The sequence below is a fragment of the Chaetura pelagica genome, unplaced genomic scaffold (genome assembly GCF_000747805.2).
Source record: "Chaetura pelagica isolate M959 unplaced genomic scaffold, ChaPel_1.0 scaffold59, whole genome shotgun sequence".
Taxonomy (NCBI): domain Eukaryota; kingdom Metazoa; phylum Chordata; class Aves; order Apodiformes; family Apodidae; genus Chaetura; species Chaetura pelagica.
The window spans coordinates 747,476-759,378 of NW_009954416.1; the positions used below are offsets into that span (position 1 = coordinate 747,476).

Here is an 11,903-nt window from a genome sequence, read left to right on the forward strand (position 1 = left end):
TCTTTCCCTGCTCATCCTGTTAATAAGGACTGATGGGAAAGGAAAGGGAAGGCATGAGAGCTTAATGGTTTGCTGATGTGTGGAGGGGCCTCTTGCAGAGCTTCAGGCTGTGTGCTCAGCTTCTGAGGCCAGAAGGTTCAGGGACAGGCCACCTATAAACACCTCCAGACACTCAGAGCTACCAAGATGCACTCTGTGATGAAACTACAGGATCAGTGAATGGAAGAAGACAGATAAGGAACTGCCATTCAGTTTCTGAATCAGTTTAGGAGGAAAAGGGGAGAGAAGAAATTTCCAGTGGTAGTTCGCTTTGGAGGAGAGGCTGAAGAATAAAGACTATTGTTACTGTAGAGGCTGGGATGAAGCTCTGCAGAGTCCAGAGAATATACCCCAGCACAACTCATCTCCTACTCCATGTTGACCTTAATTTGACCTTACAGACAAATTTTGACCTTATAGGCAAACTCCAGAAATCAAGTGGGTTACTCCAATTATGATCCTTGAACACTTTAGATCAATATTTATTCCAGCCCACAAAAATGTACTAGTTCAAGGATAAGACTGACTCGCCCTTTTCCAGGGCAACTAAGGAGAGGGAAAACTGAGGCAGTGTATTTTCCTATACAAAGCCTATGACTCATTGTAAGAAATCAGCAATTTATCAGGCTACTTCATTCAGTCACAGGCTAAGCTCAACGGGCCAAATTTTGCAAGTAGTTGCCTCCCTAGAGGAGAAAAATGCATGGTTTGGAGCTCTTGGTAAAGAGGTCAGTCATTACATGCATTTTAGGTGACTGAGTAATGAATAGAGGTTTAGGCAGCAGGAAAACACAGAAATTCATCCAGGTGTTTCAGGAGGGCCTTTTCTTGCTAAAATTGCCCAGAAGTCACACTTTATTTCAAAATACTGTGAGTGCTAACTCTGAAGCCCCTCACACACTCCTCATTTCATGACGAGGTGGCTATTATGAGACCAGGAGCACTTTCTGCCGACTGGAGGGGTCTCCAGCTATAGAAATTTGACATCTGTTTGATATTATTCTTCCATTAGGAGAGTAATTCTTCACTCCCCTGGCTTTCTTGTGGGCTCTGACACATTCCACTTCAGTGACAAATGTCCCTTGAGCCGGCAGTGATTTGACAGGGTGGAAGGTTCTCCTGCAGAGAAACTGACAAATGGTTTCCATGAGAAGTTCAAGTACCCTCAGGTTGAGGACAGAATTGAGGTCATACTCACAGGTTTCCTCAGGTGGAAGCAGGCTACAATAAAGCACCATGTTCTTGACCTGAACAATTTCCACTTCCCTTTGTAAGAGGAGCAAGAGTTCCAACTGGGTTGCATCCAGTCATTCCAGTGGAAATTTGAGACCAAATGAATCTATTTCATGTAAGTTTGCCAAACCCAGCCTGATATCAGGATTATTCACCAGAGCTCACAAAGGATCACACTCCAACAATGCTTTAGGTATGCTGGTGGTCACCATGATAATATGAGGTAATAGATGCTTTCACTCAAGTATCTCCAAATTTCCCAGCCCCAATTTGCAGAGAACTTTTTGAGGGCTTACTGTTGTGTTCAAGCAATTAACCCTGGCTAAGAGAAATAGAAAAGCTGGGACAGGGCCCCAGGAACTTGAATCCCACTTCTTGGATGAAAACATTAGATATGACATCACCTCCTCACAAGATAAGAGTTCATTGTTTCACGACTCTCTTCTCCTTTCACTGTGGAGATTAGTTCATGTAAACTCAACACTGCAAAATAACAGCCAACCCTTCCTCTCCAGCAGAAAGCACAGAAAAGGCAAATTGTCTTTTGACATGGCAGAAGTAGTGGGTGCAGTGAGCTTTGCATTTAACACCACAAGCATAAACCTCAGAGCCAAATTTGTGATGGCTGAGAACATCATCTGTGTTCACATTCTATTGTTACCATTCTATCATCAACACCAACACTGCAATACCCCTCTGGTCTCCTGGCCAGAAGCAAGTGTGACAGTTTCCTTGAAGGATTAATTAGTGATTACAATCAAAACCAACAAAAACCCTACAAATCAACTCTGGCATCTCTTAAATCTTGTGGAGTTTCTTGCCATTTCCTGGTTGTGTTTTACCAGTTTTCTAGCTTCCAAGAATTTCTTCCCCATAACCTACAAGTTTCTAACATAAAACTACACTACAATCAACTCACATTTCAGTCAAGCTATTTAATCAAACATAAAGAAGAGCAAAGCAGAGCACAAACACAAAATTGTCTCCCCTGCAGTCATCCTTAGGTATTTTAAAATCATAGGGTTAATACGTGGAGTTGGAAGAGACCTGCAAAGGTCATCTAGTTTAGCCTCCCCTGCAGTGCACAGGGACCTTTTAAACTACATCAGGTTGCTCAGAGCCTCTACAAGTCTGGCTTTGAATTTTTCCAGGCATGGGGCCTCCACCACTTCTCTGGGCAACCTGTTCTAGTGCTTCATCACCTTCACTGTAAAGAACTTCTTCCTAATGTCTAATCTAAATCTACCCTGCTCTAGTTTAAGACCCCTTGCACCTTGTCCTATCCATAAACTCCCTTGTAAAGAGTCCCTCCCCAGCTTTCCTGCAGGGCCCCTTCTTGTACTGGAGGGCTGCTATAAGGTCTCCCCAGAGCCTTCTCTCATCCCTCTCAAAACTTGGTTTGTCAGCTGTGCCTGAGTGGTCCTTAGCACTTCAACCCCCATTTCCTACCACTCCACCCACAGCCAGCTGGGCAGTCAGACTGTATGTAAAGATATGATTCTCAGTGGATAAGTAGGTGTTGTCATTAGACAGTGGACATGATGCCTCCTACCTCAAGGGAGACAGGATGACACATGTACCACCCACTCCCTTCCACTTAAGCAAGAACACACACACAGAGAACTGGCTGGAGAGTCAGAAAGAGGGAAGATCAAGCCTAGCTCCTTCAGCTGGGAAGAACAGACCCTACAGTATACAGACAGGCAGCATCCCATTAATCAGGAACAGATTGCAGCTCTCTGCCACTCCTTATCAGTATCATCTGCTGCTTTAGGAAAGGCAGAATAAGCTGTTTAGGAGCTTGGGGCTTTCCAATTTTATTTTATTTTTTTTCTGAACAGCTGTTCTCACAGTAACCTCTCCAGATAGTCATGGAGATCTAAATATATTTTCCTTTTCAGAAAGAGGAACTCAATGCAGTGCAAGAGGTTCACATAGAACACAGATATTGTGGTTCTGCTCTTGCCAAATCAAACTCCCGGGTACAACATAGACCTTCTATCCCAGGAAGTCAAGAATGGAAATATGCACTCAGTCTGTCCCACCAGTAAAAAGACAATGCTTATTCTCCTGGCCTTCTCACTCCACAGACTTAAATGCCAGCAAGGAAGCTCTCCTATTGTTAACAAAGCAATAGAGAGCCAGCCTGCAGCCTCACACAGACATCACCATGTGGACTAACACGCCATTTCCAGTTAGATGATTTCCTTCACAACAGTGAAAGCTAGAAACTTCCTTTACAAAATGTAAACAGACCAAAGTTTAGACTCTGCCTATGCTGAATGAGGCTCATAAATGCATGATGGAGGTCTGACCCAGCCCACAGGGCATACGTTTGACACCTCTGGCCAATATGGACAGGAAATGGTTATAAGCAGTTAGTCCCATTTCAGTTCTCTGAAGACAAATATTTTTGATGCAGAGTGCTCAAGCACAAAGGCTCATTTGTAGACCACCCAGGAGACCTGCATTTAAAGGACCTTTCTTTACTGAGATGATCAATTATACTAATGTTTATTTCACCAGTTCCAACATTTGTTCTTAAATGGAAGCAGCCCAGAGGAGCCATGTATATAACCCCACTTACTTGTTGGTAACTGCCTGCATAAACTCATCAATCAGTTCGTCGTACTGTTTCCCACGAACCCTCTTGTGTTTCAGTCCAATATAGAGTGGATCACTCAGGAGAGCCTAGGACACAAAGCAATGCTGTTGACATCTTCCATGGATGGATGGAGATTTATGTCCCAGCCTACCCAAAAAAGTTTGTTGTGGGCGTATTATTTTTACTTACTATGCAGTGAAGGGCAGCTCACACAGCTCTTCCAGAGCAGCAAGTGTTTCTGCAAGAAGTTATTAACTATCTTTTTGTGTAAATAAATTCAGAGGGCTAAAATGCTTCTTGACTGCTGCAGGAAACAGAGCTCTGCCTCCTCAGAACAGCTCTACCAGAGGCTCCCTGCCAAGGTGTCTCACTCCTAGTGAATAAAACTGACCTTGTGTGGGGAATGTTCACGGTTCATTCAGTTCTTAACTTTGCACTGAGGTTACCAGGAAAGCTGTTGACCATAAACAGTGCTTAATGCAATGAAGATCACCTCAAGTAACTTGAAATGACATGGGTCATTTAGGCCTTTGGGTGACAACCCAGAGTTGGCCAGAACCAGTGATCAGATGCCGATCAAAACGTTCCCAAGCACCTACATAGCACTCACCTTGGTTATCTGCAGGTGTCAAGGCAAAGCGTTTTTATAGTTTGGGGTTTGGCTGCTGCTAGGAATATAAAAACTGGCCATTCCTCCAATCAATCCAGCAGGTGCTGAGTCAGAACCTCTAAGCCATCTACAAAGGACCAGGTCAGCATGGAAACAGCACAGATTTTGTGGAAAATTACAGAACAAACAGTGGCAGGAGAGAGGTGGGCCAACACCTCCGTGAATCACTGCCAAGCAACTCTGCATCCCTTCTGATTTCAGGAACTGAATTTTCCACACAAGAAGGGGATGAGCCATCACAAACCTATTGTCCTGCATCCTAATGGGCCCTAAATATTGGCAGGTATGCTGCAATTAGATCTGTTTTTACAGCCATGGCTGTCCTCCCTTAGAAGGAAAGATGAAAGAGGTTTTCCTCTGAGTTTGATACACTCTTCTGGGCCATGAAACAGAAAGCAGACCCATTTGCATTCTTTCTCTGATTGCCCCTATAATGCCATGTGCTCTGGGGATGGTTCATGGAGTATCAAATTCTCCCACTGGCAAGCTGGGGAATGCCAAGCTCTGAAAAAAGAGCAATTTGCTGAAAGAGTATACAAAGTATTATGAACTGTCAGAAAGACAAGCTGGGAATTGTTGCTAAAAATATAATAAGACTGCTGTATTTACCCCATTCTACCTGAGATGCTGGTGTTGGCAACACAGGCTCCATATATATTGACAAGCAGAGATTAACAGGATAAATACCTAGAAGAAGTGTCTTATTTCTGCACTGATAAATGAGTTTACTTGTGGAGTAGGATGCACCCAGGATATTATTTGGGTTCTGTTAAGCTGGGTTTATGCATATGAGAAAGCCATTAAATAAATAAACAAATTATTTACATTGTGAAGAAAGATATAGTTTATATTGCTGGAAAATGGCAACTTGTGTATCTTAGAAAGAGATGTGGAAATTGCCTCCACAGAGAAGTTCCAGGACACGTAAGTTACACTTGATCTTGGGCTGAACAAAAGTGCCCAAGACTGAGTGTGGGAGTCCCTTTTTCTGACACTGACCTTTAGAGATGCCTAAAAATCATTGGTGCCATTTTGGATTTTACTATCCCCCCATGTTGCTGAGATAGAAATGGATGGTCGTACATGGACAGGAGCTTGGTGGAGAAGAACTTACACCCAAGTCCCTCTGGAGCAAATCTCCAGCTGAGGGCCTCAGAGCTTGCCAGCACTTGGTATGAAGGGGCCAAAGGAGCCAAAGTCAAGTACTATGCTTTACTGATTGAAAACTCCAAGAAGTAAGAAACTGAGACTGAATTCCTGCTTGAGCCTCAGAGAGTCCAAACTTAAGAGTTACCACTTTTCAGGAAAGACCATGGATCAGGCTGAGATGAGCACACCCTGTTTTCCACCAGTCCATGACAGGCCTCTGTGCTAAAGAGATAAAACAAGCCTGGGACCAGAGACCAAGGAAGTAATTGGGAATCTAAACCCAGATATCATCTGTGGCCACTGATTTTGCTTTTTTCCTTTTTTCAAGTGTCTAGTGTGAGATATCTGGGGCTGAAGTGAAAGATGTGCAGAAAATCTAGCTCTCCAGTGAGCACGGGCATGTCTGAACATGTCAGAACTCATCTGCCTTCATCCGCAAAGCCCATACACCCTTGGGTTGTTATTTCCCTCAAGAAACATGTTTGGTTTACTTGGGGTCAAGTGAGGCACAAGTACATTTTACAAAAACTGGACAAACCCTGGCCATCCGAAATAACTATAGGATATTCATTTTTTAAAAGGACATCCTCACAGATGTCTGTTCTGGCATGATGAAAATGTTGCACTTCGGACTTTCTGAGCCAGAGTCATAAGGCAAAAATCTGCAAACAGATGGAGTCTTCTTGCCTGGTTATCATGAGCTATACAGTGTGCAATCTGACAAAACATCGAAATTAATCATTCCCAAAGCATCCACCAGGGATTCTCCATTTTCTGAAATGCATCACCCCTACGCAGACACGAGTATCTGTCTGTTTTCTCACAATTACCAGAGGAAGAATAAATCTGGGACTTCCTGTACAAAACATTTCAACTTACCTTGCCATTCTAAAAGGTGGAGCTGACCCTTCAGCTCCAACTGGCAACACTCTGAGTCTTCTCACCAGGGGGCCATGGGGATATTTAGTGTTTATTTCAGTTCCCCATAAGAACCAAAGTTTCTTGAGCATCAAACAGGAATGAAACCTGGCTTCTTCCCTCCAGTGCTGGTCTAGCCATCATCTCATCTTGGATGCCTCTGGCTTTGCCTCCACATTTAGGGAACTGGCCTCAGTTAAGCATTAATTTCAATTTCTTTTTTTCCCCTGTCAGATTTTTGAAAATCTGTCTTACCTCGTTGTCTGTGCCAACATCCAGCAGGACAGGGAGACACTGTTGTGGGTGAACTCCACCACAAGCTGTGTACAAAGCAAGCTTCCCCACTGGGATGCCCATGCCGTAACTTCCCAGATCTCCTAAACCAAGAATCCTCTCTCCATCTGTCACCACAATAGCCTAGGAGGATGAAAAGAGATTGTTGGATGGTGTTGCCAAGGCTCTAGAAGCAAAACCATTTCCACTGTCCTCACAGTGATGTCATTTTGCAGTTGCATTGTGCAATAAGTATTTCCTCCCTCTACATGACACCATGTTAATAAATTGTTAGTGATAGGGGGCTGTTCATTTTTGAGGACAGAGGTGACTGATGGATAGCTGCTCACAATGTGGGAGAGGAGCAGCTCTGCTTGCCAACACTTCCATCCACTTGTAGCAGAGCCAGCACGGCTTTTCGTGGATCCTCAGCTGTAAAAACAGAAACTGCACCAAAGAGATATGGCTTTGATTTTTCTTCTTTTTCAGGTTGCCCAGGGAGGTTGTGGATGCCCCCTCCCTGGAGATGTTCAAGGCCAGGCTGGACAGGACTTTGAGCAACGTGTTCTAGTGGAAGGTGTCCCTATCCATGCAGAGGGGTTGGAACTAGGTGATCTTCTAGGTCCCTTCCAAGCTAAACCATTCTATGATTCTATGAAAAAGACCTCTCTACAAAAGTGCTTGTGCTTATGAATTGCACCTGTGGAAGCACCAGTGATCTTAAGGGTTTTTTCCAACCTAATGAGTCTGTGATTCCAAGTAGTAAGAACCTCATGTCTTCACACTGTTGCAGAGTAGCTGTGGCATTGCCAACATGAGATAATCAGAATAAAACTCATTGTAATAATTGCATCCCTTTCCCTCTGGTACCCCTGACTGTAAAGTCAGTAAAGCATTTGACACCGTCTCCCACAGCATCCTTGTAGATAAGTTGATCAGGTATGGGTTTGGTGATCAGGTAGTGAGGTGGATTAGGAACTGGTTGAAAGGAAGGAGTCAGAGAGTTGTAGTCAATGGGGCAGAATCTGGTTGGAGGTGTGTGACTAGTGGAGTCCCACAGGGGTCGGTACTGGGACCGGTGTTGTTCAACATCTTCATCAACGACCTGGATGAGGGTATAGAATGTACCCTCAGCAAGTTTGCTGATGACACTAAGCTGGGAGGAGTGGCTGACACACCAGAAGACTGTGCTGCCATTCAGAGAGACTTAGATAGGTTGGAGAGTTGGGCGGGAAGAAACATGATGAAATTCAACCAGGGGAAGTGCAGAGTTTAACATTTGGGGAAGAACAACACCATGTCCCAGTACAGGTTGGGGGCTGAACTGCTGGAGAGTAGTGTAGGTGAAAGAGACCTGGGGGTCCTGGTAGACAGGAGGATGACCATGAGCCAGCAATGTGCCCTTGTGGCCAAGAAGGCCAATGGCATCCTGGGGTGCATTAGAAAGGGTGTGGTTAGTAGGTCAAGAGAGGTTCTCCTCCCCCTCTATTCTGCATTGGTGAGGCCACATCTGGAGTATTGTGTCCAGTTCTGGGCCCCTCAGTTCAAAAAGGACAGGGAACTGCTCGAAAGAGTCCAGCGCAGAGCTACGAAGATGATTAGGGGAGTGGAACATCTCCCTTATGAGGAAAGGCTGAGGGAGCTGGGTCTCTTTAGCTTGGAGAAAAGGAGACTGAGGGGTGACCTCATCAATGTTTACAAATATGTAAGGGGTGAGTGTCAGGGGGACGGAGTTAGGCTTTTCTCAGTGATGACCAGTGATAGGACAAGGGGTAATGGGTGTAAATTGGAGCATAGGAGGTTCAAGGTGAATATCCGAAAAAATTTTTTTACTGTCAGAGTGACAGAGCACTGGAACAGACTGCCCAGGGAGGTTGTGGAGTCTCCCTCATTGGAGACATTCAAAACCCACCTGGATGAGTTCCTGTGTGATGTACTCTAGGTGACCCTGCTCTGGCAGGGGGGTTGGACTAGATGATCTCTCGAGGTCCCTTCCAGCCCCTAAGATTTGATGATTCTATGATTCTATGATGATTCTATGATTCTATGACTGCAAGGCAGGTAGACAGAAGGCATCAATGCAGGCAGCACCATGGACTGCAGAGGCGCTCCTGCTCCATGTATGTAATATTAGACCTTTTTTTTCTCCCAAGTTGGGAGTTAAACAATTGCCATTTAACTCTGTGTGCAATTGGTCTTATGCATTTCAGCAATACTATAATGTGTTACCTCACCAGACTTTCTGATCTGTATATTTTTCTTCTTAATGTATCAAGGGTTTTTCTTGTGACAAGAAAGGAAATAAAAGCCTGATTAATGTTGTCCAAATTAGAAGCCTAAAGTTGAGCTGCTCAACCCACACTGTACATAGAGACTTTAGAAGGAAAATGACCAAGCAGATCTAAGTCTTACAATTTTTAGGTTAACTACTCTATTTGTTGGTTTTGTCCCCAGAGTCAGCCACTCTTTGGGGTAGTTCTGAAATCCTGTAAGAACAGGAAGATATTGGAGTCCTGTCCCACAGTGGGAGAAAAGCTGTAAATACAATAATAAACTTCAACTTTCAGCCCTGTGTCAGCACTTCAAGAACAGAGCACTCACATCAAATGGTTTGTCAGACTGCAGGGGACTCAAGTGCCCAGCCTAGCTTGGATTTCAAAGGAGAAGACTGCAGGGAAGTTCGTTATTTGCTGATCTGCAAAGTTAGGGCAAAACTTAGGACATAAGACATGTACATGTGTGTTCTTAGGTAAGAAATAAGAGAATGGAGGATCAGAAGCTATCTCAATAGATATACTTCCTTGAGGGCTGGGGATAATAAAGATGCATTAGTTTATTGCTGTGATGGAGAAGCATTTCATTTTTTAGGAGTGGAATAAACCTCTTGCTGCACTTTCCTATTGCAGGAAGAATTGTACTTATCATGTCCTCTCTTATTCAATATAAATAATTATACACAGCCCAAGGTTATTTTCTCCCTCAACACAAATCACTATTTGTAACAGCAGAACAGAATTACATTACATTACATAGTTCAGGAAGAGGTCTGAGAAGAAACTACAGATACAGAGGACATGGGCGTTTGTTCTGCTTTTTACAACTATTTTGCCCTCCAGCAAAAAAAACCTCCAGTAGTTCCAGGCATGGAAAGTTTCAGGGTCATAATGCAAATACTAATAGGAACAACCTTCATGTAACAGGGGTTATTTTGAAATGGTCCTGCTATATGTAGAAATTTTGGCTTTGTGCTGTCGCCCGTTTCTTGTCACTAGGAGTTACCATTCCTAAAAGTGAACCTTGAAAAGCCTATTAAAATTCAAAGGATTACACACCTATCCCTAGGGGAGAGGCTGAACAAGCTCTGCCACTGGAAATTCACAGTCGTGGCAGTGACAAACGTATTCACCTCCATTTCTGAAGAATTTCCTATTTGTTTTTCCTCCTGAATCAACATGATAGAAAAGTCTCCTTCTGAGTGGGCTCCATCTGTTTCTGGGTGTGTGTTCTTTACCACACCCATGCAGTTGGGACTGGAAGGCAGCAATGGGAATAGGGCAAGCAGCAAGCACATGCACTGCTACAGGGTTATCCTGGAGCTGATGCAAATGATATGAAAAGGAGCTGAAGTCCTAATTATGAAGGGAATATCTTTTTAAAAAAAACAACAATTAAGTTCTAATGAATCAAAATGTTTCTCTGGAGCACAGATTCCCTTTCATCCAAACAAGTAAGTGTTCTCAGGCAACTCTTAAGTACTTCTCAATAGAACTTAAATATACCCATCAGAGACAGAAAATTTCTTCAGTCTTAGATGTGCTGCACTCTGTAGTTACCAAAGCTTCTCAAAGTAATACTGGAAAATACAGGGGAACAGAAAATACAACTCGAGAGACATTAATTGGTGTCTGTATCTGAGAGGGGAAACTGGATTAACATTTGTTTGTGGCTCTTTCAATCTCTGGCTGAGCAGGACACATCCTTCTAACTGAACCACTGGTTTAACAACAAGGAACCTGTTTTCTATTTCCATCTGTGCCACAAATTTTTTTGCTGCCTTTAGTCAAGTCTTTGCTAAAAGTTAGATGGCCAGATGATCTAAGTGGTTTCTAAGCTGCTTTAGTAGCTGACGGGGAGAGACAGAAACGTCCTGAGTACATCTCCTTCCTCCAGCAGCTATTTTGGGAGGGATGAAGACACTTTGAAGATGCTCATCTCCTTCTTCATTGACCATTGCATAAGTACTCACAAGCTGAGAATAGGCACTGAGTCTTCAGGCAGCTCACATTAGTTGAGATAACCCTGGACAATATGTATGCAATCAGCCCAGTTTTGCAATGCCTAAGTAGGAGGCATCGGACCCAGCAGAGTGATCTGGATCACAACACTGGTCTCCAAGCTGCCAAGGCAATGCAGAAAGGCAGGTGCTGCTGGTGGCATTCCCACTTCTCTGTACTGACTGCACAAGGTCAGTCTTTACAGGAAGAATCTGTACTCTGCCTTGAGTGCACCATGACTTTGAATGGCCCTGTGTAGGAGTAATCCCAACAGGGACTCAAGATACTGAGTGCATTTCTAGGGTGAGCATTCAATGGAAGGAGGGAGAAAAGGAAGGATGGAAGGTCAGTGCAGTAGCTTGCAGGGCCCCACACTTGTCTAGGTGTAGGAGATAAGGTTTCTAGATGACCCTCACTGTGAAGTGGCTTGAACCCACAGCTAGTATTCCTTGGGATGACACCCCACCACAACACTATCCTGTATGACTCTGCACTCCCCCTGCTCTAGGTGGGCCATGGAGCAGAAAAGAGTATAACATTAAGGAACTAGAGACAAAACTAGCAAGAGGAGGAACTGATAAGGGATGTTGGCTTTTTATCCAATGTTTCTTCATGGCAGGATTCATTAGCCATCCAGGAAAAGACACAAAAACCCTGCACTCCCACGAGTATGCTCAGAAATGGGTTCTTCCTTTGCTCTGCTTCTGGCACTCAGACTCCTTCATAGCAGCCCAGCTTCAGC

General features: G+C 44.0%; 1 protein-coding gene across 1 annotated transcript in view; it reads right to left on the reverse strand.

Annotated features, from left to right (window-relative positions):
* The window catches only part of ME3 (malic enzyme 3, NADP(+)-dependent, mitochondrial), a 63,526-nt gene that overhangs the window by 30,902 nt on the left and 20,721 nt on the right, over positions 1–11,903 (reverse strand). The window contains exons 4-5 of the mRNA XM_010004410.1: positions 6,870–7,031; positions 3,860–3,963 (exon numbers count right to left, since the gene is read on the reverse strand). Of these exons, the coding sequence (XP_010002712.1) occupies positions 3,860–3,963; positions 6,870–7,031 (266 nt within the window). The remainder of the gene's footprint in view (positions 1–3,859; positions 3,964–6,869; positions 7,032–11,903) is intronic.